The following is a 24,680-nucleotide window of genomic DNA, read 5'->3' on the forward strand; positions in this document are numbered from 1 at the left end:
TTATTTTACATTATTAAGACAGAAAGACAAAATCAAGATTATAGAGCTCTTCTTTCTGCTACCCATCCATTATTGAATGTTGACGATCACATTTTCATAGGCTTCTCTGTCCGAGGTTGTGTGAATTTGATCTATATTTCTCAGGCCTTTCCACTCTTATGTTCCTCAGCCAAGACATTTGCTTCCGTCCGACTCACCGTTTACCATCTATCCCTTACTAAACTATGAGTTGACGAATTTGATACTTTGGATTTAATTAGGCTGTTTTTCTCCTTTTTATATTTAGAAGAATTTCTCAGTCTTTTCCCATTTTTCTTAGTATCTCTTCATTTATCACTTGTCAGTCTATGCTACTCTTAGGATTCGATGATAGGTCCACATTTCGGATGCTTCCAATCTATTTATCCCTCATTTTTTAAGAGTCCATATTTCCATACCATAAAGTAATACCGACCATACGTAACATCTATCGCATCGAATTATTAGTTTCAAGCTAATATCTTCAGTTTGAAGAAACAATTGCGGCCCAACCCAATTCTCATTCTGACCTCTCTCTTATCTTTCCAGTCCTTGTTCAACCAACTTTCGGGGTAGTCGCTCCAGCACCATCTACCAAGAGTTGTGCGTGTGTATACGGCACTTTTCGTCTGCTGATTATCATATAGTTTGACTAGTTGGTTTTCTTTAATCCGTATTTTTTTCCAACACATATTGAATACACTGTTTAAACCACCACTACACCAACCCTCACAAATACTGTCTGACGAGCGTTTCGATAAGCAAGTTATTGTCTTCAGAGACTTAAGGTAATCTCAGTTAACTTGGTTATCGAAACGTGCGTCAGACAGTGTGAGTGTTGGTGTAGTGGTGGTGTAAACAGTGTATTCAGTATGAATATTCCAACGATTCCAGAAATTACAATTTAGTTCCACCAACATAGTTTAGTTGGTCGATTATGTGTCATAAATTCTCAATAGTGTCTGCTGTTACAACTACCACTACTCTATCCTCATTTCCCAATGCTTCATTGAAGATGGCTTCAGAGGTTAAGTAAAAGTGGAGATACGTTGCATCCTTTTTCGATTTTTCTACTAATTGTTATCTCTTCTGTTGTTAAGTCATCTGTTGTCACGTGGGTGGTTTGGCACCAGTACAAATTTTGAATAAATCTTATATCCCCTTCATCAACATCCGTTGTTGATACTTTGATTAAGTTGTTGAATTTGTCAAAGACCTTTTTGTGATGAACAAAGCAGAGAACGACATCCTTCTCTACCTATCGGCCGACCTGGACTAGCCCACGGATACTGAATAGAGTTTCTATTGTCCCCATTCCACTCCTAAAGATGAATTGAGTATCTGTGATGTTATCTTCGTAAATATAGACCAAGAAGATAATAGCATTTCTAAATAATAATAAAGTACTCGGTAAAATCGCATGAATAGTTCTAATACAAACATTAGAGCATTGAGATATCGTATTGCTCTCTTATTCTTATTGTACAGGGTGCCCCACGACGAATTAAAACTATCGGTATATGGCAAAATACTGTACAGTAAAATCATGAAAATTTCCTCGTTTGGGTTTTCTGTTACGATCTTTTCAACTAAAATATGTTCAATAGGATAATTGCATATGTATATGATATCGTTAAGATAAGAAACCCTTAAGTACGTCCAGTAACCGTAGAATTCTTATTTCCTAACAAGTTTACACTAATTGTAAACTGAGGGGATGGAATCAATCACAAGACGAACCTCCTGATATTGAAGCGAAAATAAAGACATCAAAGATTGGAACATACTTATTTTCTATACAAGGATCAAGTATCTTCTATGCAACGTATGGAGAGTTATGTCTAATGACTTTTTTATTTGAATGAGAGTGTACTTGGATTCTGGAATAATATTTATGCTTTTAATTAACTTGTTCTTTCGAGCGGTCATAACCCCAGGCAACTGGCCTAATATCAAAAGGGACTACTATATAAAGGGTCGGGTCAACAATTTTTTGCGTTTGAGTATTTTGGGACTTCTTGTTGGAGTGGATAAAACATTTTGTCAGGGGTGATATTTCAACAAATTGGGTACTTAATTTCAGTTTGGAACTTTGAATTCTTCGCTTACAGGTTTTGCCTGGGAACAAATGAATTTGAAATTCATATTTAGAAACTGTTTGAATAGAAGGAACCTGGAATTATACATCGAAATTGAAGTTTTTTGTCTCCTTTAATGTTAATTTGAGATTACCAGTTCTTGCACATTATCTAATATGGATAAATTATTTTTCACGAATATAGTACAATAACTTTTCCATAGTTATCATCAGTAGAGCAGAAGAGAAAATAAAATCATTTTTCATAGTATCATAGACATTTTTTTGTTTTAGTGTTAATAATAAAGTGGGACTCCTAAAAGTATACTGATCTTTGATTCGCTGTATCTCCAATTGATGGAAATAAATCACATTGAAGTTGAATTAATAATCGAAAATTCAAATATTTTGTATAATATTTGCTTTAATAATGATTATAATGTAATACTCTTATTCATTTAAACTCTTTTTTGAACGGTGGAGTAAATATGTACACACATTGTATCTTACTTATGTGATTTATTTATAAACTAAAATAAAAAACACTTAACTCTTCAATAAACTATGCACTAATACTAATTGCTAAATACTTATTCAATTTATTCACTTTTTACTATCCTGATATGTTCACTTTGACGTCAAATCTAACCTTGGCTGCTAAACTATTGCTTATTTATATCCGACGTCATTCTAGATAATTCGAATTGTAAACTCCACAATGCCGTGAACAAAGAAAATTTTCTCTATAAAAACTAAAACTAGTCACAACATAATGTGAGAAGCTTATAAAAACAAAGGATTAGCCGCCACATCTAAAGTAGGTAAAAATATCAAGCTTCAGTCAAACTTTAGCATTTATTAACTAAATTGAAAGGGATTGGCGGACTTGGCTCGTAATCTATGTCGATGAACAAGTTCGTAACAGTATCCAAATGAGGTACATTTGGACTGGTGCTCTCGAATATGATATTATTGAACCCTCTAATTCATGAGGTCTACTTAAATTTTCTTCGAGACATAATAGAATCTCAATAACGTTATGCTGCTAAATGTTATTCTCTCTCCATGAAACGGAACTCTATCACTCCATTCGAATTGACAGTGTTTGAATAATGGATTTATTGGTAACAAATTGGTGTGTGAATAAGCAACAGAATGACCACAATAATTGCCAGACCAAGACTTATTATATATGAGTATCGGGATATAGAAGAATCCATGATAATTATAAAAGCTCACTGTGGACGGTTTTCGGCAGAAGTTATTTTAAAAGTTAGATATGATGTTATAGAAGTAGATTTTATCGCAGTCAATGGATGACATTTCGTGAAAATGGTTACTTTTTGGTGAAACATACCATATATATGAAATATCTCACGTTTTCGATTAATAATAACAAAAATACTCAAACAGGTCTTATGTTGCAACAATGATCTTTCAAACGAGTTGAAATAGGTTGAGCAATTTAGTTGGAAACCAAGGTTCACACATTGATCGACTAATGTAATTATTCTAATTATTATTTTCTGGATAGAATTACAAAAAGCAGGTAGATTGAGGTATTGGGATCAGCTGAAAAGAGGGATTCGTTGCGTCAAGTAGGAAGATTGACAACATGGAATTGAATTATTCTTGACAATGACTTCAAAGTGAAAGACAGAATATCGAGAAATTTCCGAGTCGTTTTAACTCGTAATTCTAATTCACCCTCTCATTAAAAAGTAACTTGTTTGCTTTTTCAATTAAGACACCGACAGAAATTTATATCAAAATTACTCGTTTTTCGTAAACATTCTTTATTAAACTTGAAGAATAGTAGTGAAAACGTAAACATAACTTCCGAGATAAATCTGAAGGGAATACGTTGTTTCACAAAGTTTGTCTGAATCAGTGAAAGAGATTGTTTTCTTGCCTTGAGACAGTCTTCAAAATAATTCTACACACATGTAAATTGCTCCCTACTCAGTTGGATTATATTTCTATTTTCAAGCTATATTACAAATTATTTGAATGAAAATACATTTACCTGTAGTGCCTCGAGATACAAACGACTTTTATATACTTATAATCCACGATTTATTCATGACATACATTTGTCAAAACTTGAGCAATTCATAAATTGTGATAATGAAATGAGAATAGGATTATTCATTCATTCATTCATTCTGAACAGATTCTAGTCAAGATTGATCTAACACAGGTTATAGTAACGAACATGATTGACGCAATGTGAGCCCCAAAGGAAACAACACTGGATGGTCTCAGAATATAGAGAATTTGGTTTTTGCACTGTACATCCTTGTATAAATAAAATAATAATATTACATGCAATAACATAAATTCCTTTTTTCTGTTGAGGTGATTACGAGGATTTATTGAAAAGTTCTTAGCCTATTTTCTTCGCTTGATTGGGCGTAACAATACAATTGGAAAACAATTGATGTGCACATACTTCTTATTTCGACTTAAATGCTTGCTAGAATGCACCAGCTACTAGCAGGGAACTTACGCCATCTATCGAAAAAAAGTTACACTAAAATATCAAAGTTATCACTGAAAACCAGCGGGACATTTTTTTTATTAAGTTACATGCTTATTCAGCACATAGGTAGGGTTGGGAATATCTGCGGGACATATATGTCCCGGTGGGGTTGAAAGGATTAACTTGGTAAGTTTCTTCGAGGAAACTTGTTTATGATGTTTGAGTTCACACGAAATTTTGCTTAATAAACCTAATATTGAAAAAATTTAGTTCAATATTACTTGGTACGAACCGTGTAACTAGCGTTCTCTATGAGAGTTGGACATAACAACAAATTCATTGGATGTAACAGCTTTCAAAACATATTCTTATAAAATTTTAATACAATGTTGTCAGTTGTTGCGTCATAATCGTGAAAAATGTGATTTTTCTTCAACGACCTTTATTTTGAATACAGATGGCGTTACAAAATTTTTTTACTGATAAAACCCCAAATATTTCTCAGTTTCTTATCTATCCTAGAGACGGGATCAACTTGTTTTGAAGCACCCTGTATGCTCTTGCAATAATTCTATATTGTAGAAACTTTTGTCTAGAAATTTCGGTCTACTTGCAGTTAACTTGTTCTAGAATATGGAACAATAGTTTCAAATAATCTTACTTAGGCGACACCCCTGCAAGAAATTTTATTTTTCTCAGTAACATCTTATAGTATTAGCTCCAAAATGATATGAAGTATTATAATGTTCCTTTCTCTCACAGTTCTACACTATGTTATGTTCGGTAAGCACACTTTTTATGCTTTTTACAGTAGTGTTAACTAATTCTTACAAAAATTTATCTACCGGACCCATCACTATCAGTTAACCGTCAAACGTTAACCGATACAAATTACTGTTAATTAGAATTCTACCTAAATTTGAACATAAGTGTTAAAGTCGCTCAAGGTCTTACCCTATTATGACGAGGCCAGAGTCAGCAAGAAGTGACCAGTGCCGTCATCAGCAAATAGCTGAGAAATCGGCCCCTCACTGGTGTTGCCTGTCCACATATTACAGGTTCCGTATGGAAGTAGATTGTCGAAATTACCTCCATGGATTGGCCAGCACGTAGCCCGGACTTATATCCTATCGAGCATGTGTGGGATGGATTTTAGAGAAAAAGTCGGGCTACAGATACTTTTCCAACCACGCCTCAAAACGACGCTTACTGAAGAATGGGATTGAATCGAACAAGAAGAAGAGTGAAGAAATTTATTCGATCCATGAAAAAGTGATTGGAATCAGTTATTAGGGCCAGGAAAATAACACTAAATATTGATAGGTTAATATCAAGTAAATCATCATTTTGACGAATTAAATCTCGCATTTTCTTTTCTGTTAGTTCTAATCCTTTTTTATTGTTTATGATATCTTTTCTTTGACATATTTTCTTTATTAAAATAACAACATAGATCACTCATTATAGAACTGAGATCTATAACTTTTATATAAATTTTAGAAAATGAGTTATGATGCTAAAACAATCAACTTAGATTGAGAACATTCCTTCAATATATCGAAATATATTATTTCAAATATGAAACATTGAGTGTCACTCTTTTAACATGGTAAGTTACGAGTTCATAAAATTAGTAGAAATAGGTCCAGATTGAGTCTATTTGGAAACTCATTCCCTCTGTCACTTCATCTTCTTACTCACTCAAAACTGAGCAGTTCTATCTTCTGTTATAATCCTAATAGTATCAGTACTTTGCTACATCCCCCTCCAAATGTTTCGTATTCGATGTTCACTTAATTTATGCCTCGCTATCCTACCGAATGCAAACTATTTTACGTTAAAGTTGAAGTTAATCTTGAGAGGTCTAATGCTTCTTGAAAATGAAGGTTTTTGAGTAAGTTCTTGGGAATATTTCAATAACCGTTATAAACAAACTTCAAACATCAATGCCTCAAAACGCTAGCTTATGCGATTAGCTCTACGTTTTGTAGTCTAGTCGATTCACGTGCCACACCGACGCGACGCTCATCTCGTTCAATTTGTCGTTCTTCATCAGTTAATGGATTCGCAATATTTCGTGGTCTAATTGAATTAAGGCTCTGTTGAGGAAGATTAGATCTCCTTGGTCGCAGCATTCTCACTAATGATATTACTCTCACACAATTATTTTCAAAACAAAATATTGAATAAAAGAAGATAAAATAATTGAATTACACTTTCGAAACGTAAATATTTATTTATCATACTGACCTCTTGATTGGGACTAATCGGATTTGAACTTTTTGATTTATTCATTTGTCATTTGGTCTTGACCTAAGAAGCTTCATATTTTTGTCAGTTTACCGAGAAATTTGTGGATGCCTACACAGAGGATCTTAATTTTCCAGAAATTATTGCCATCACTGAACATTGGTTAAATAATAATGAGCCTGTTCTTGTCAAAAACTATACCACAGCAGCCAGATATATAAGCTGATATATAATTTTTCTGTTACTTTGGAGGTAAATTAAAACAAATCTTAAGATTGAATGACTTGATACTGAAACAAATGGTTACAATATTCGTGTCTTCCTCAAAACTGAAACTATACAGAAAAATTTATCTTGAGATAATGAAAGCTGCTGAAGATATTTAATATAATAGGAGACTTGCCTATTATCGAAATGTTTCTAAAGAAACGTGGTCCATTGTGAATGATCTAAGAAATAAGGCTTCTTCATCGAGCACGATCTCTACATCATCTGATAACATCAACAATTACTTTGCGAAAAATTTATCAAATTCGATAACTTTCTCTCATGATCTGCTTTCATATCTCCCCGATGCTAATGCTAACTTGCACAGTTTCTTCTTTATGTCCGTAGTTTGAGCAGAACTTCGTAGTACAATTAATGACATCAAAAATGAATACTCATCTGGAACTGATGTTTTTGAGCCTGACCGATTGCACATCAAATCACCTCACCACTTTAATTAACATTTCATTTCAAAATGGCACTTTTCCCAATTACCTTGAGACGTTCAAAATTATACCTCTGTATAAAGGAGGAGACAAAAATCAAGCATCGAATTATCGCCCAAGTGCACTCCTTCCTACGTTGTTTCTCCTGTTTATAAACGACATCGTCTATCTAGATATCAGTGGTGAAATTTGTTTATTTACAGACGACACTAGTTTCTCTTGAAGCTACCCTGATTTCACGGCATTTCATAGGACCATATCTAGTAACCTAAACACCCTTAAATCATGGTGCGATTCTAAGATTCTAATCTTCTATAACCAAATTTTTATTATATAAAAATGCATTGCAACCTTTTTTATTAACTAACACCAACATTGACGTCGCTGAATTTCTAGCGCTTGTTGTGGACAATTCCTTGAAATGGGAAAGTTACATATTTTCACCTTATCTAAAAATTTGTGTTTCTCCTATGATGCGAATCAATTTGAGCGAATCTCCAAACTACAGAATAGAGCACTCGGACTGAACAGCAGAGCTTACTACAGGGACTTCTTTAAAAGATTAAAAATTGTGACTCTCCTTCCTAATTCTTCTTTTAATCCATTTTCCTAATTCGTGAGCAGTTTTCTCCAATTCGTTGACGGCTATCCACTTAGGAGCGCGGAGCACGACCGACTCACCTACCTACTCCAGGTTCAGAGTTAGTTAAGGGCTCAATATTTCACAACGCAAAAAAGTTGCACAATCATTTGCCAATTGAAATCAAATCGATATCATTCTTCCCGCATTCTGCAATAATTTGAGGGTGTATTTTATAAATGTTGTGACGTTTTTTGAATGAAGTGTATAGACCATAGTTAACATACTGAACAGTCTGCTTACACCCCCACTACACCAACACTCACAATTACACTGTCGGACGCTCGTTTTGATAACGAAGTTATCGTCTTCAGCGACTGAATGTACACTGTTGACCGCGCGTTAGTCAGTGTAAATGTGAGTGGTAGTGGAAACAGTGTGTTCAGTATGAATATCACCAACGGTTCCAGAAATTCCAGCTTACATAGTAAAGTTGCTTTGGCCTCTAACCGAGTGTTCAATAGTCAGCACCCATAATAATAAATGATGTTTTGATGTTGAATATAGTACCTCTCATTTTTTTGAGATAATTATGTTCTCTTAATATCGTATTTGCATTTTCAATAGATCTGCATCTGAATTCAGGATCTGTTGGAATTAAATAACTCTATTATTGAAATATATTTGATGATCGATTCGAATTGTTAATCGAATCTTTAATATTGATTGATAATTAAAAAAACATGAAAAAACTACAATATTCTAAATACATTAGTTGGCTTGATCAATTGATATAAAAAAAATAGAAAAGAGGATTAAAGTTACATATGAGACTGAAATAAATAATACATTACCAAAATGATCCTTACAGAGAAGATCTAAATAAGACTAAGTTCCATTTCCTCCAAATTTAAACTAGAATAGATTTCTGATGCGGTGGATGCCAGTCGACTATGTAACTTAATAATAAATTGAGTTTGTGAAAATTAAATAAACTTCTGCTTTGTGTTGTTCCATATAAATATCCACAATACATGCTAATTTGAAATTAGAAGCTTTTGTGCATCAGATAGGCTCTAAAATTAGTTGTTTGAAATTATATTTATATGTTTTCGCATATTATGAATCAACTTATTCATCTAGGAACTTCCTTTTCTCTTAACCAATAAATTCTACTTCATGTAGTCTTATTTTGTTAATAAATAATAAAAGTTTATCAAGACGTTTGAGAAAAACAGATGGAAAATGAGAAGCGAATGTGGTTGATAAATTGTCTGACGAAGTTGTATATAAAGTTTGATTGTAGAGCTCGTAGATATTTGCCAAATATAACTTATTATAAGAAAATCGTAACTGTACTTGACATGAAGTTTGAGCAATGATAGATAGTCTGGACTATAAAAATGTGAAGGGAGGAACTCCAAAATTGGGTCAAGTCAATTATCTATTCACGTTAGTTCGTACTATGTGAAATATATTCTCTTGGAATATACTTGATGTTCCAAATGGAAAGGAATTCAGTTAAAATATAAATAAGTGTGCTTCAAAAACTTCAAAAAAGATTAACAACTCTGGAAGATATGTCAAAAAACTATATACATCGTAAATATGCCACTTAATAATCTGTTAGTTATAACTAACTTAGATGGTGGAGCACTTAAGTTGGGAATACAAAGTTAGGAAAAACCTCCCGCACAACCTTTTCCAGATCCTAAAATGCTACCTGCAGAACAGATACTTTCACAAGATAACATCACCACTCTACGTCCAATTAGGAGTTCCACAGGGAAGTGCACTTGGCCCGATCCTCTATCTTATGCACACTGCTGATATTCCCACACACAACTACCGAAACATATGCAGATGAAACTGTACGTTAGCTTCTCAACAAAACCCAACTATATATTACAGAGAAAATTGGACACTATTTCCTTGTGGCTAAAATTTTAAGAAAATAAATATATTGATATATTGTCGTAATTTGCATCGACTTCGAAACGCCTCATCCACAGTTCCAAATTCACCAATTGTGTAAAGTGATAAACAAAATCATCAATCAGCTTCATAAAAGCAGCCAAATTGTACCTTGATTTGTAAACATAAATATTGTCAAAGCGTAGTGCACTTAACAGCGTATAAAAGCGTGTTTGAAACGTCATGATTCTATGCCATCATCTTACCACAAATCAGAAATGTTCTCATGGCTATTTTTTCTACGCCAGCAAGATATAGAAATCCTGAAAGAGGATTTAAATCGTCGCACTGCCTTAACCCATAAGATATGAGTTAGTACATTCGATCACTTTTTGGATGCATCGGGAAAAAGAGTCTGCAACATTTTAACGATGTCTTTGCATCACGCGCAGGACCTTTCACATCCGCTGTATGTGTTACCAAATTATGTCTCCATGTACAAACTCTAATAACATGAGTTTTAACCACTTAGTAACTTTGTCTTTGCCAGTATAGATTGTATCATTTTGGAAAAAAAGTATTACCTGTATCATCAGGTAGTTCATTATTTCCAGTTACATTTCTTTGTGTTTCATTAATTCTCTTCTCGTTACTTGTTCTCTGTCAGTGTTGCGAAGGATGGAGGGGTTGAATAACTTCATTTCGGTCGAAAATTATTATTATTATTATTACCTATATTATTGTGTTGCTCAAACTTCAACTAGGCTAGTTATAGAATTCTTTTTTTACGTCTTGATGTTGATTGAAAACAACAAGTTGAAATTACTGAATACTCTTTAACTTTAACACGGTTTGTCGCGTAATCAGAGAAAATCTCACAACCAGCGGCATGCCCGCTATGCTATTGCAGAGAATGGGAGTAGTTAAGAGATTATATCGGGGTAAACCGCTAAATATTTTCTATCAAAAAATTTGTGCTAGACTTGTAAAAGTGTGATAGAGAGATTTTTTGATATCGGAACAAACAACATTTGTTTTTAAAAACTGGTTTAGTCGATGTCACAAACTATCGAAAACTGTATTACAATCATAGTGAATTATTGAACTTTGCTTATACAGAGAAAAAAATGGAGCATCAATGTGAATTTATTAGAAGATATTACGAAAAGGATTCGAAAAAGGGTTACTGTAAGTGTTGATCAATGTATTTACGGCAACGTTTATTAACGGGAAAACAGGTCCGGCGAAGCATGTCAAGCTGTCAAATTCTTCTCAATTGCATTTCCGAAATCGGAAATGGTGCATGGTCCTCTTGCCAAAACGCAATCGTTGAGAGACCCCCACAGGAAGAAATCACAGGGTGTCAAATCATATTACCGTGCGGGGCACTCAACGAATTCTCGTCTGCTTATCAATTCTCCAAAATGAACATTGAGGTACTCCCGCACACATAACGCCTAGTGCGACGGAGCACCATTCTGCGTGAAATGATGGCTGATCGTAATAATATCGTAATAACTTACTTAAGATGAAATATACAAAAAAAATTTTCAAATAAAAGTTGTTATATTTACATAGATACACGTTTTTAAAATATTTTGAGGATACATAGTGTTCAGCCTAATCGTGACAACATGAAGTAAAGTTTTTTTGAAAAGGACACCCTATTTATTCCTTTCCCTGTCTTTTCTTTTCCCATAAATTGTGAAGTTTCTAAGTTGGAAACAAAAATATGAAGATTTGATGAAAATTGGTGCACTATAAATGCTGCCCAGTAAACCTTTTTAGTGAGAAGTAACTAAACTTGTTTGGTAAGTACGAAGGTAAAGGATGGCTGAAATGTCTGAACAGAGTAGAAGTTTTGTTTGGGGTTCGGGGTGAAAAGAAAAGACAGGGCTAGATGCAGAATTTCACGCTAGATTTGATGGTAAAGGAATAAATAGGGTGTCCTTTTCAAAAAAACTTTACTTCATGTTGTCACGATTAGGCTGAACACTATGTATACCTCAAAATATTTTAAAACGTGTATCTATGTAAATATAACAACTTTTATTTGAAAATTTTTTTGTATATTCAATTTTGAGTAAGTTATTGCACTTTCACACTCTAATGGGTCACCCTGTATATTGAGAAATAATTAAATTACAAATCGAAATTGATCAGGTAAAATCAGAGCTGTTGGAATTTCACTGCACACTGCTATGAAACCTCTCACAAATATTATTAATGATTATTATTATTTTCATAGAATCACTGAATGTGAACAGTTGCTTGTTGATTCCATATTTTCATGAATTATTTTCAAAATTCTAGTGTGCATTGAAGCACTTTTAGTTTATCTCTAAACTTTCTGGCCATCTACTCTTGGCCGCTATCCAGATTCTCCGAGTCGTGATAGCTTTGACAAACTAATAAACGAAATGACTATCGCAATGTGAATCCTTGCACTATATGACTAACAGCCATTAGTTAGCAAAGAACCGGAAAGTATTATTGGAAACATTTTCTTTCCACATAATACCAACAATAAATTATAAATGAGAAATTTCCTCTTCTGAAATATAACTTGCTGATTTGGAACTAAAAAAGTCAGTATAAAAATAGATTCTCTATAATATTAATTTTTGGTTTAGAAATTTTTTATGAATTCCAACTAATATGTCTTAGATAGTGTTCTGTTTAAGACTTTTCGGAAACTCATATTGGGAAACTAACCGGGATCACGTTCATTTTATTTGAGAACAGATCGTGTCAGTCGGGTCCTACTCATATTACGAGGGCCGTTTTTTTTTTCAACAATGTTGAATATTTTCGATATTGTCGAAAAGAAAGGTACTTTACTCTAGAGCAAAAATCACATTTTTTGGCAAACCTTGTATACGACTGAAAAAATTTGACATCTGATTATTGAATTTCAGGTTTTGGACCATGCAGAACTTTTTATAAGTAATAACTTTTTTTCGTAAAATTAATAATAAAAAAGTTTCCCATATGCCGCCAACTTACGTGGACAAACTGTTATAATATTAATTGTAGGTGGAGCACTTCGCGGCAGAACAGACCCCGCTCTGTCTACTTCTCAAAATTGATTACATTCTACATCAACATTGTATCCAACATCCGCGTCTGTTATTTTAATATAATTTCAACAAATCGCTCTATGTATCGGCAACGCTATTCAGTTCCACAGTTTTGTTTGACATTCGATGTTCCTGTATCACCTAGTGGATATCAAAATTCACCATTTTAGAACAAGTTCAAAATAACATTGTAATGACACATTTCAAAATTGTATTGATTGAATCTACGAGGTTTGAAACGAACGTGTTTTTTTCTCGTGCCGAAAAAACACAGTGTGAGAAAAAACAGGAGCAACGAATCAATCTCAAATTTCTCGTTAAAATTAATAAAAACTACTTCGTCAATACTACGTCAATAATAACTGGTAATTTTCCAAAAAATGGTCTAATCGACACTCTGGGGAAGTGCAGCTATGGTCGGATTCGCATCGGACAATCAACATTACAAAAAAGAAAAGGAAAATTGGAGTATTTATAAGGGGTAACAACCCCTGTGGAGCCATGAGAGCGTATAGTTATTGACACAGATGAAAAGGCGTTATGATATAAGGTTTACTAATTGAGGTAGACAAATCAATTGAACTTATGCTGTAGCATTGTGTTAATTTGAACAGAGGACACGTTGACTATTTGGTTCAATATTACCATTAAGATAATAACTTGAAATATTATTTTTGAGGAATGATAAAAAAGTTAATAAATTTGCATAACCGCGGTCTCTGTTTGTGCTATAAAATACTTAGTAAGTTCAAGTTTCTATCAATCGTGTATGAAAAAACTATTAGAATCTAATCGAATACGCAGAATGTTCATGATATTATGAAGGTTTCGGGTAAGATGATTTTTTCAACTTCATTCATTCAAAAACCAAGTTTTCTGTTTTGTAACTAAGTTCTAAAACATTCTATGTAACGATAATTTAGAAATATGCTCCTTTAAGATATCTTGAATTTTTCTGCATAAAAGGTTTTTATAAACATAAACGCGAATCGAACTCTGTATCTATTATTCAAAAACTGACAATATTGACTTTTAACCGAAATTGACGAAAGAAAAAAAAATGAGATAGTAGAAGCTTCTTCTTCTTATTCTCAAATTACTCCAAGAAATTTTGAATTTTGTACTATTAATCTTCTACGTCAATTTCTATTGGTAACAGATGAAGGTTGTCACATTCTTCTAGGACTAAATCAATATTTTGTATTGACAAGAATCTGAAATTCTCATTCCATTAACTTCGCTATGTTCTACTCTTTTTACTGTGACGTTATTGGTAAAATGAGGGTTCGTTTTTCATCAAATAACTCATAGATATTGGAGTCTTATGGTATTTATATTATAAAATCTCCCATCTCTCTCATTCATTGCACAAAATTCGCTTCATAAATTTGACAAGGCTATTAAAAAAATGAGAATAATTTGGCCATGTTTTCTTCTTTTCTTTATTTTTTCATGTGATTGGTAAGATAAGTGTTTGTTTTTCATCAAATAGATCATAGATATTGGAGTCTTCTGGTATTTATATTAAAAAATCTCCGATCTCTCTCATTCGTTTAACACTACATTTACTTCATAAATTTCCTAAAAGTACACATCTAGATATCTACAATAGCTAATATTCGAATTTCACAAAAAAATGTTTAACTAGAATAACTTTTCTTCTGTTATAACTGAAAACATCAATCATCATGAAAAGTTACATTACTTCACAGATATAATTAGAGAAAACTAGCTTGTTGAAACAGTTTTGAAGGTAAAATACAAACTATTTTAGGATGCCATAATACTCTATACGCTATTTGGAAAGAGCGTACAGTAATGAGTGCTTATCATAAATACAATGCCCTGAAATTTTTAGTACGATGAATTTTGGTCAGTAATGTTGTCTAATTCCTACATTTTTTTTTCCGTTTTGATAACATGCTGAATGCATTTTTGTCAGTTTTTAGTGAAGTAACGTTTCTTAAAGCTTTGTTTAGTAATATTCCAACGTCTAGTAATTTAAATGTTGTGTTTTTCCAAGCTACTTCGCCTTTAACTTGGGCCCATATCAATTCGATCAGATTGAGTTCACATTGATGGGGAGGAAAACGAATAATTGTAATTTGGCGAATTCTTGCAACTTCATCAATATTATATTTTTTGTGTGTGGATTCTTGTGGATTTTTATTTATTTTGACAATTGACAAAAGTTCGTTCTTCACCAAGTCATTGTAGAATGTGATATTTTTTTGTATTAACCAGTTAATAATGTCTTGTTTTCTCCATGACGTCGTAGGTAGACTTTCAACTTGTCTCGAGTGGTAACCGGCGTTGTCAAGAACAATTACCGGCAATTCGGCTGGAATAAGATCTAACATTTGTATAAAGTATTCCTCGAACAGATCTGCTTTCATATCCTCGTGATAGTCACCGGTTTTTTTATTCAAATACCAGTAGGCCACCATCAACAACACCACTTTCACTGCCAATATGTGTTACAATTAATCGTCTTTCTTTCCCTGATGGATAGTTTTTCCTTCCTCCCAGAGTTTATTAATCGTCCTTTAATAAGACCTTCTCCAACATACGATTTCTTCCAAATCTTTTAAATATGAATTTTCACGTTGTTTTTTCCAACAAAATCTAAGTTCATGTAGAGCCTGCCAAAGCTTATTTCTGCTGATTGGTGGCCATCCGTCTTTCAAAAAGGACACCAAAATTTTATCAATGGTAGGAATTTTCTTTTTAAAGTAAACCTTTGGCCTTCCTGACCGAGACTTTGGACCACTTAAACATACACTTGTTTTCCTTTCCTTAAGAAGTTTGTAGGCTGTTGTTTTTCCTAGACCTGTCATCTTCGAAAACATACTGGTTAGATCATCAACACTCACTGAAGCCATGGCTTTCTCGTTAACAGAGACTGCATGCGTCTTCACTTTATGTATTGGAGTATAGTTTTCAAAGGTCGACATATTGAATATTCACTAACGTTTTGTAAACGTTTCTGTGACAAACACTGCGCTAGAAATGCAGTTGTGTATTGGCAATTTTCTTAAAATGAGAAAATTTTACAAATCGTTTTCAAATTAACCTGCCTGGTATATGTATATACTATAAAGGGAGTGAAATAATCACCTGTCAACATCATACCTTTCTTAAAATACCCCAAAGGAATTGTTTTGGCTGAGAAGTAAACATAGTTAGAAATTTGAAGTTGATACAATAAATTTCTAAGAAAATAAATGTTGGATTCATTTGCTAATGTTTAATGAAATGAAATAATAATAATAATAATTGTTCTTGAATATGACTACGGCTATGGTTGCCAGGAGAGGGATTGATTTATTACTCTACACTCTATATAGTATAGTTTGTTAATAAAAATTTTGAAATCAACACAAACGAAATCACAAAAAACGGAAGTCGTGAAAAATTATCAAATTGGGTATATATTCCATTTAGAATAGAAAACACAGCATCTATTGTGCATTTATTAGGTAGGAAACCCAATTGTTGTGCTCCCAAGATGTTAAGTTTAAAAAGAAAAGGCAATAGACGGTGTTTCATTAATCTAGAATTATCATGGAAAAAATCGTTTATTACCAAGCCTACGACGCTCATTAATGAACAGATATTAACTATACGTGAACTGTTTGTTCATGCTTAGCAAATATACAAGGCGCTCCACATGTACGGAATAAATTTAATTTTCTGTAACTGGTCGATTTTTACACTTAAATAGACAATTTACAGTGCGAAAATATTATCCCCCTCCAGCACCCCCTCTAAATTATAAGCAACCACTCGAAAATTTCAGATAAGAGAGGGGGTCGTGTGGCAACTTGTTGGAAAGGGATTTCTTTCTGCGGTTCAGCAATATATTTTTTTAAATTTGATGCAATCATAACTGAGAAAATTTAGGATGTGAAATTTTGATAATTTCTCTATCAAAACTTAAAAAGCGTGAAAGTATTTTTTCAATAAATATTGAATATTTCATCAATGAATATAAATATAACTTGAAAATCTTACCATTTTTTTCATAATTTCGTATTTGTATAGGTCCATCTAATCACAATTTGCTATTTATTCTTGTGTTACTACAAAAAATTCTTATGCCAACCAGTCATTTTCCAAAATGGAAGGATTTAACCATTAATTTACCCTAAATTACAGTCCATATAAGTTTTAGGAAAGTTTTTGAATTTCCTCTATGCACTTAATAAGCATGACTAGTTTTTGTCGATCTTTTGTGGTGGTAAGCGCTGAGGCACTTCGACGAATACATACAGTTAAGTGTATTTTGGATAGTTATCCTGTACAACGGATACTGAATGTGATTTTTGGGAATCTATCTTAAGTAATCTGAGGACTCTTATTGAAAGAAATAGCGTCCTAATCAGGTTTTAAGGATATCTCAAATTTCTCACTTATGATGTTGGGACAGTACAAAAGTTTGTTACAACAGAAAATGCTACGAGGACTGCTAAGTCTTAAGATAAACAAATAAAAATAAATATTCATAATGGTTTTTCAAAATATACTCCATTAGGATCAATACACTTTCGCAAACGTTAGAATCAATTATCGAAGCATTTTCTCCATTCCGATCGAGATACCTCAAAAACATGTGATTTGAACGCATACCCGGTTCTTCAGATGTAGGAAAACGTTGACGTCGAGATTTATTTATGATCTGCGGAAATAATAAAAAATCATTTGCATGTTTTGACAGTACAAAAATGTTTTTGTTTGAACTGATGTGTGATAGCTCGCATTGTTGTAGTAGAGGATGATTCGTCTTCTACGATTGGTTTTCCTGAGTTTTTCGAACAAATACTACTTTACTATTTAGACTTGACCGTTCTACATTGTTCTAATGGAACGGTAGTCAACATGTCCAGTTATTACGAAAAAAAAAACAGAAACATTCCATTTTTGAACCAAGATAAATGTTTGAAAAATGAACAACTCAAATATTACTCGTATGTCAACAATTTGTAGGTATTATATCAATTAGATATGTCAAAATATCTGATGGCAGTGACAGATTTTACATATTCAAATCACTGTTACTATATTCCAAAATTTAAGTAGCAACCCCTGTAATATTGCGAGTTCTTCTACGTTCACAAATTAATATTAGACAGAAATTGCCTGGAATAACTAGAGTAAATAAAAAGTACACCGGATACATCGTCACTCCAAAATCAAGTATCGATAATCATTTTAAATAGTTCACTCTATATATTCTATTCTTTGTTCAATAGTCACATCTGCTAGCAATTCATATAAAAATTTTCATTTATTTGTAGGTGTCAATCGCAATATTATTTTTCATTGATTTGATATCAGCAGGAAAATTTTTAATATCATTCCAGAAAGAGTCCAGTCCATATTAACAGAAATTGATGGTATCAAGCAGGAAATTTCATCATTAAATGAATTTTTAATTCAAATGAAGTCACTATTTTCCACGAAATCTATTCGTATTTCAAATATGTTCACCAATAGAACTAATAAGGAACTAATAATATCCCAAACAAATTATGTTTTGAGATTATTTTCGCCCTACCAATTACAACTTGTGGCAGTTATTAACCCTAAGGGCAAAGAAAAGGGTCGTGAATGTAATGTTTATGTGATAGGAATGATAAAGGTTGAGGTGTGTTTACTGAGAATAATTTTTAGCATCGAAGCAACTTTCTACCTTAGGAGAAAAGGTATAGACACAATATTTGCATTCAACAAAGAATGTTCTATTGTTCTGTATCCTGTTGAAAAACTATTAACCTTTTTTTTGCGGAAACTAATGCCTGGACATACTACAACAATAAAGTAAAGGTTCATCATTCTTAATAACCTCTTATTTGAAAACAATTACTACTTTCAAGTCTATTACTTTGAATTTCTCATGGCAGACCTCGCTATTGAATTACAAAAACTTGAAGAAATGAAATGATAGTAGTACTTACATTTTGGAGTTAAATTTACCTTTACCTTTGAATAAATACTACAACTTCTACTAGCTGACTGTTAGTTTTGAATCGTGTTGACGCTGTTTTCAGAAGAGAAAGTGTTAAACCTTCCTAAAGTCCAAAAAGATCGACAACAGACAGCGGATTATGACTGTTTTTTGGTAAATGTGAACTATTGTCGTCAAAAAGATTGATGGACGCCACATTTTGCGAAGGAGTAATTATTCAATAGCAAATTTATATAATACCAATTATTGTAGCTTCTATAACTACTATTTGTTATTACCAAGATGTTTCATAAATTTAACTTACATTTGAACTCGAAAATGGAAACTACAAATCAAATAATCCAGATATTTGTCAAGAGTTATTCCTCCCTCATTATAGTTTGGAACTTCTGTAATTCATTTCATCCATGGATCGTTCATTAGTCAACGTAATATGATGAAATTGGACTTGAGTATTATATATGGTCAAAACAGTTTATTTATGCTCTCAAAGTTCACATAAGTTACTCGTAATTAATTAAATTTTGCTCGCAACTTCTCATATTTCCTGCAAAAGTATTGTATAAAGAATTGAAATTCCCACCATATAATTACACTGGCCGAAAAAAATTTCATAGCACAGACGAGACCTTTATTTTCAAAATGGAAATACCTGTCCAATAATAAAAAATATTTATTAATCCCTAACACGTACCACTTTTCAATAGCTCAATTATCACTGTTTACATTAGTAGGTAAGTAATTTTATGAAGGAACAGTTGATATTGGTAAATTTTATGGCCGAAAAAACACCTGAACTGTATTATCCAGGGTAATAAACATAAAAATAACATTAAAAATTGGTATTCTGTTGAGTTTCATATATATATATATATATATATATATATATAATACTTGATGTTGGAGAGGATTAGTGGCAGGGAAGGGATCTGATGAAAATTTAGACTATCTTTCAACACCCCTCCTTGCCTCCAATCCTCTCTATAATTAAATATAATTAGTTACGACTAATGTGTTGACATAAATCAATTTCTAATAATAATCATTTATTTACACATACAAATAATCATCAATTTCTATTGAATACATTTTTTGAATATATTTCTTCAATAAATGTACCGTCACATAAACTTCAATTGAAACTAAATGTACCAGTAATGTTGGTGTGCAATCTAGATGCTCCTCGGCTATGTAATGGAACCAGGCTTCGTATAACAAAATTGGGGCAGAATATACTTGGTGCTACTATTTCAACAGGAGTCGGCAAGGGTGTTATCATACCTCGGATTCCAATTATACCAACTGACCTTCCTTTTCAATTCAAAAGAGTTCAGTTTCCGGTCAAGCTGAGATTTGATGTTACTATAAACAAAGCACAAGGGCAGACATTACAGGTAGCAGGAGTGCATTTAGAAAAGCCATGCTTCACTCATGGCCAACTATATGTAGCGTGTTCACATGTATCTAATGCACGGAACTTACACATATTTCCACCCAAAGAAAAAACTTATAATCTACATAGTCTACAAAAATATTCTAGATTAATACTCACCATTTTATCTTTTTCATTGTTAGAATTCAAAACTATTTATTTTTGTTACTGGAAAATATATTTTAACATTTATTAATGTATTTCAATAAAGCTTGTTTTAAAACTTCATTGTATGTTGTAATTTTTCAAAATCGATTATACTGACCGAGCAATCAAATAGAGTTATAATATTTCTGATACTTATTTAATGGATTCGATGCAAGCGAAGTCGCGGGTAAAAGCTAGTACTTATATAATTTAATAAATAAAATATGTTAATAATTCAGCTCTTTTTTTATTTTAAATCTGGCTCACTTTTGTTTGATGCCTCTGGTGTAGGAGGTATATTGTTAAAGTAAAATAAAATAAACAAAAACATTTATTATATTTTTATTAGCATGTTTCATCTGTTTCTCAATAATAGAATAGATCGGAATGGTTTTTTCAAAAAAATTTATTGCTCAACTCAATATCAACCAAAATCAGAAGAGCGGGGACGTGCTAATCTCGGCCCTCTGCAAACGCGTCTTTCCCCCCAATGGTGCCCGAGCAGTGTAGACATAGCAGGCTCTTAAATTGATAAAATTGACAGAAGAGTCCTTGTTCACGGTATTAAACTGGGGAAAGCATTGACTGAGAGAGCTAAATGAAAGATCAGAGAAGTTAGAGAATATAATGTAAATTCTCTTTTAATATATTATACTTTCCACTTTAAGTTTATTATGATTTGAAAGTGGAAGTTTTCCATTTGAATATCATTCGAAGATCACATTATTAACCTTGTGAGAGAATTTATTTTAGTATATCCTACAAGTGATAAAACCAGATATAATTCCAGACGTAGAATTGACCATACAGACATAATATTAAGTTTGGGGACAATCATATTTAAATCATTATAAATAGTCAGTATTCTCCGATCCTTAAATAGACATGACTTCTTCCAAATACTCTAATTCAAATAGAAGACGATCTTCCAATTATTAACGTCTTCAATTATTTTCGCAAATACAACGTTACCTAATCCATAATCCCAAATGCATCTATCAAAGTGGAACACGTAATCTACCCTCTACCTTACAAGTCTCCTCTGGAGAATTATCTTCTCATGTCTATGATTTTCCTGAAAATTTATTGATTGGTTCGTGAAATTCTTGAATAAAAAAATTGAAAGATCATATATCATATTCGGTATTAGTTGGAGATAAATGAATGGAAACGAATTCTGCGAAAACCAGATACTACGAATCTCGCCGAAGGATAGTTCTTAGTTGGTAAGGATTATTAAATGTTCAAACTTGGTTAAGCTGGAATTTATGAAAACGTTGGAGTTATTCATAATCCCAAAATTATACTTTCTGACGCGCGTTTCGATTACTAAGTTAACGTCTTTATAAAACTTAAACTTACTGTCGATAACGTGATTATAGTTATTGATACAGTGTTCAGTTCTAATTTTGTTGATAGGACGTTCTTTATAACTCTGCTTCTCCTTATGGCTGGAACGACATCGGAAAATGTTCCTTCAATTTTTTCTTACGGTAAACGTGAACAATCATAATTCTGTGTAGAAAAACTATTATACTTTATCTTAGTTGGAAGGAAAAACAATTTTATCTGTAATAGACATGAAAGATAGATTCTAGCAGATACAGTTGCCAGAATAAAGTTCAGACTTGTGCACATTCAACACTCCATTTGTAATATACAAATTTCATAGAGTTTCCTTTGGATTGAGTAGCATATAAGAAATTTTTCAATGAAAAAATATGGAAATTTCTGGTGACATTCCAAATGTGAACATATATTTTCATATTACATTCATTCATTACATACATTCATATTTCATATACATATATATTACAAAAAAATATTAGAAAAAAGCTTTAAAATATAATAAAAATTTAATTTTGATGATCAAATGATTGAAGTTAATTTGTTGATTCAAATCATAACAAAACAATCCTCTAAAAAATGTAGAAGCTGTTTTGGCTATTGTAAAACCTTAAGACAAAAAATAGTTATTGCGAATACTTGGACTTTTCAAATTTTTTTGAAAATTCATCCCAAATCTTTCACAATTAACCTATAATATGAGAAATTTTACCACAAATAATATAAAATTTGCATTGCTAGACTTCCATAAACAAGAACAAGACACTTTGATTACAAACAAACCAATTTTAAAAATTTTTGATCACATAAACCTGTTGAAATTCAAACTGATGCACATGGTAAAGGATTAGGGTCTTGTTTGATGCAATATGTGCAACTGATAGCTTTCGCATCAAGGTCTCTCAATAGTACAGAGGATAAATATGCAATTGAGAAGAAGCTTTCAAGCATTGAATTCTCCTCATGTTAAAAACTACGGTCGAGAAGTTTTGATCAAAATTGATCACAAGCCACTTATTTCTTTATAACTTAATTCTTATGTCTAATGTTTAATCAAATTCGGTAATGTAGAGAATTGGTCAATTCAAAATTCAGTTTATCGTTGGAGTTTTAATCCAGGATAGAATATCAAATTGTACATTACATGAAAACTATAAATTCGATGGAGTTCGCTATACTAAGAGGCTTACTCATGCAAAAAATTAGCAAACAATGAACTGGAAACTGCCTGTCTATGGAAGGAGAGAGCTGGAGAGAGAGAATTAATATCGTGAAAATAAGAGCCACTTCAAGAGGTAGTACTTATAGAATTTGAGAAGTTATCGCTGATCGATTTCAACAAGAAACTGTTTACAGTAAAAAGAATGATATCGTTAGCCTTAAAACCATTTTGTATACTATTGAGTTGTATCTTTGTTAATTAATTAAAAAATATTTCCGCTGAAAAGAACAACTGTAGATTTTTAGAAGTGAAATGTTCATTCAACATTGGAAAAGAGACGCAAAAACAACAACAGCTATTGTACCTGGAAAATAGTATTTATTATGTAACTAGTATTTAAAAATTCATTTTGAATACCTACCTTTTTTTCTATTGATATGTCTAATTATAATATTTGGTCAATTAGTAATTTAAAGAGCTGTCCTTGATACGCTTTGAACTTCATAATAATAAATCATTCACCCAAGCTCGCTCCCCACCGCAATGAAATATGTATATGCGTTTTTATCTGGACTGGGGTGCTTCAGGTTTAGATTTCCAATTGTAATTTATCCAGTTTTCACGAACAGTTTCGTGGCTGTCAAACCATGTATCATAGAAGTAACAGATTTGTCATTAAGATGCTCCCGAATTTTTTTTATAAATATGTTTTTCCACTTTATCAATCGACCATTACTGTTTGCCTTTTATTTACCGTTTCATATCTGAAATCATATTTTTTTTATGGAAATCTTTCCAGTGCTCGTTCCGAACACACCTAAATGATTTGTTTTCTTTTTATTTGTATGATGTTTGATGCAAGAATACTGTAGAGTGCGTATTGGAGTTAACCTATTAGGTTTGATTGAAAATTTCCATGAACATTCCTTTTTTGTCTCATTATTACACCTTGCTTAGCAATTTCGTAGATGTAGTTTGGAAAGTATTTGTCAAAAACATAGTTAACTGCATAACATCTCTTTTGGACATTCCTCGAGTACAAAGTCGATTGGAAACAGTTAAAATCACTTTTTTAGCATCTGTTGTTTGATGTTTGGCTTCTCTCTGTGCTAGTCTATAGTAGCACGTTCACTGAATCTGCAAATCGACTTGTTGATGGTTGATCTTGAAGCCACGATTGTCACATGCTTTATTCCTCTTAAAACGTTGATTCAAGAATAATTTGACCCTCAATAGACTGTACAACTACTACTATTGTTGTAATGTTGTTATTTATATATACTTCTAAATGATTCACTGATTTTGAAAATTAAATAAAGTTATGCAGACCTGAACAAGTTGTTTACTATTCACTTTGTTGTTGGGAGTCTCTTATGTCTTTTTGTGAAGATTTCCGCTATTCGATGACTGGCACTATAGTAGATATACTCTATTTGTTGAATACGTGGAGCTATGAAAGCACTAATTTGGAAACATTTGGTACATCAACATTTTTAATTGGTCTATCGAC

At 32.4% G+C, this 24,680-nt stretch overlaps 2 protein-coding genes across 4 annotated transcripts in view; one reads left to right on the plus strand and one right to left on the minus strand.

Moving 5' to 3' along the window:
- The window catches only part of LOC130894010 (connectin-like), a 395,417-nt gene that overhangs the window by 170,817 nt on the left and 199,920 nt on the right, over nt 1–24,680 (plus strand). For 2 of the 3 annotated variants that reach the window (XM_057800514.1, XM_057800515.1), the window contains exon 1: nt 13,845–13,946. The exons of the other annotated variant lie outside the window; for it this stretch is intronic. The gene's annotated coding sequence lies outside the window, so the exon portion shown is untranslated. Of the gene's footprint in view, nt 1–13,844; nt 13,947–24,680 lie in introns of those variants that run through there. 3 annotated transcript variants of the gene reach the window in all.
- On the minus strand, nt 15,001–15,561 carry LOC130894540 (uncharacterized). Its single transcript, XM_057801420.1, has one exon. The coding sequence runs from the start codon at nt 15,559–15,561 to the stop codon at nt 15,001–15,003; it is 561 nt and encodes a 186-aa protein (XP_057657403.1).

This window comes from Diorhabda carinulata, chromosome 5 (assembly GCF_026250575.1).
Source record: "Diorhabda carinulata isolate Delta chromosome 5, icDioCari1.1, whole genome shotgun sequence".
NCBI classification, from domain to species: domain Eukaryota; kingdom Metazoa; phylum Arthropoda; class Insecta; order Coleoptera; family Chrysomelidae; genus Diorhabda; species Diorhabda carinulata.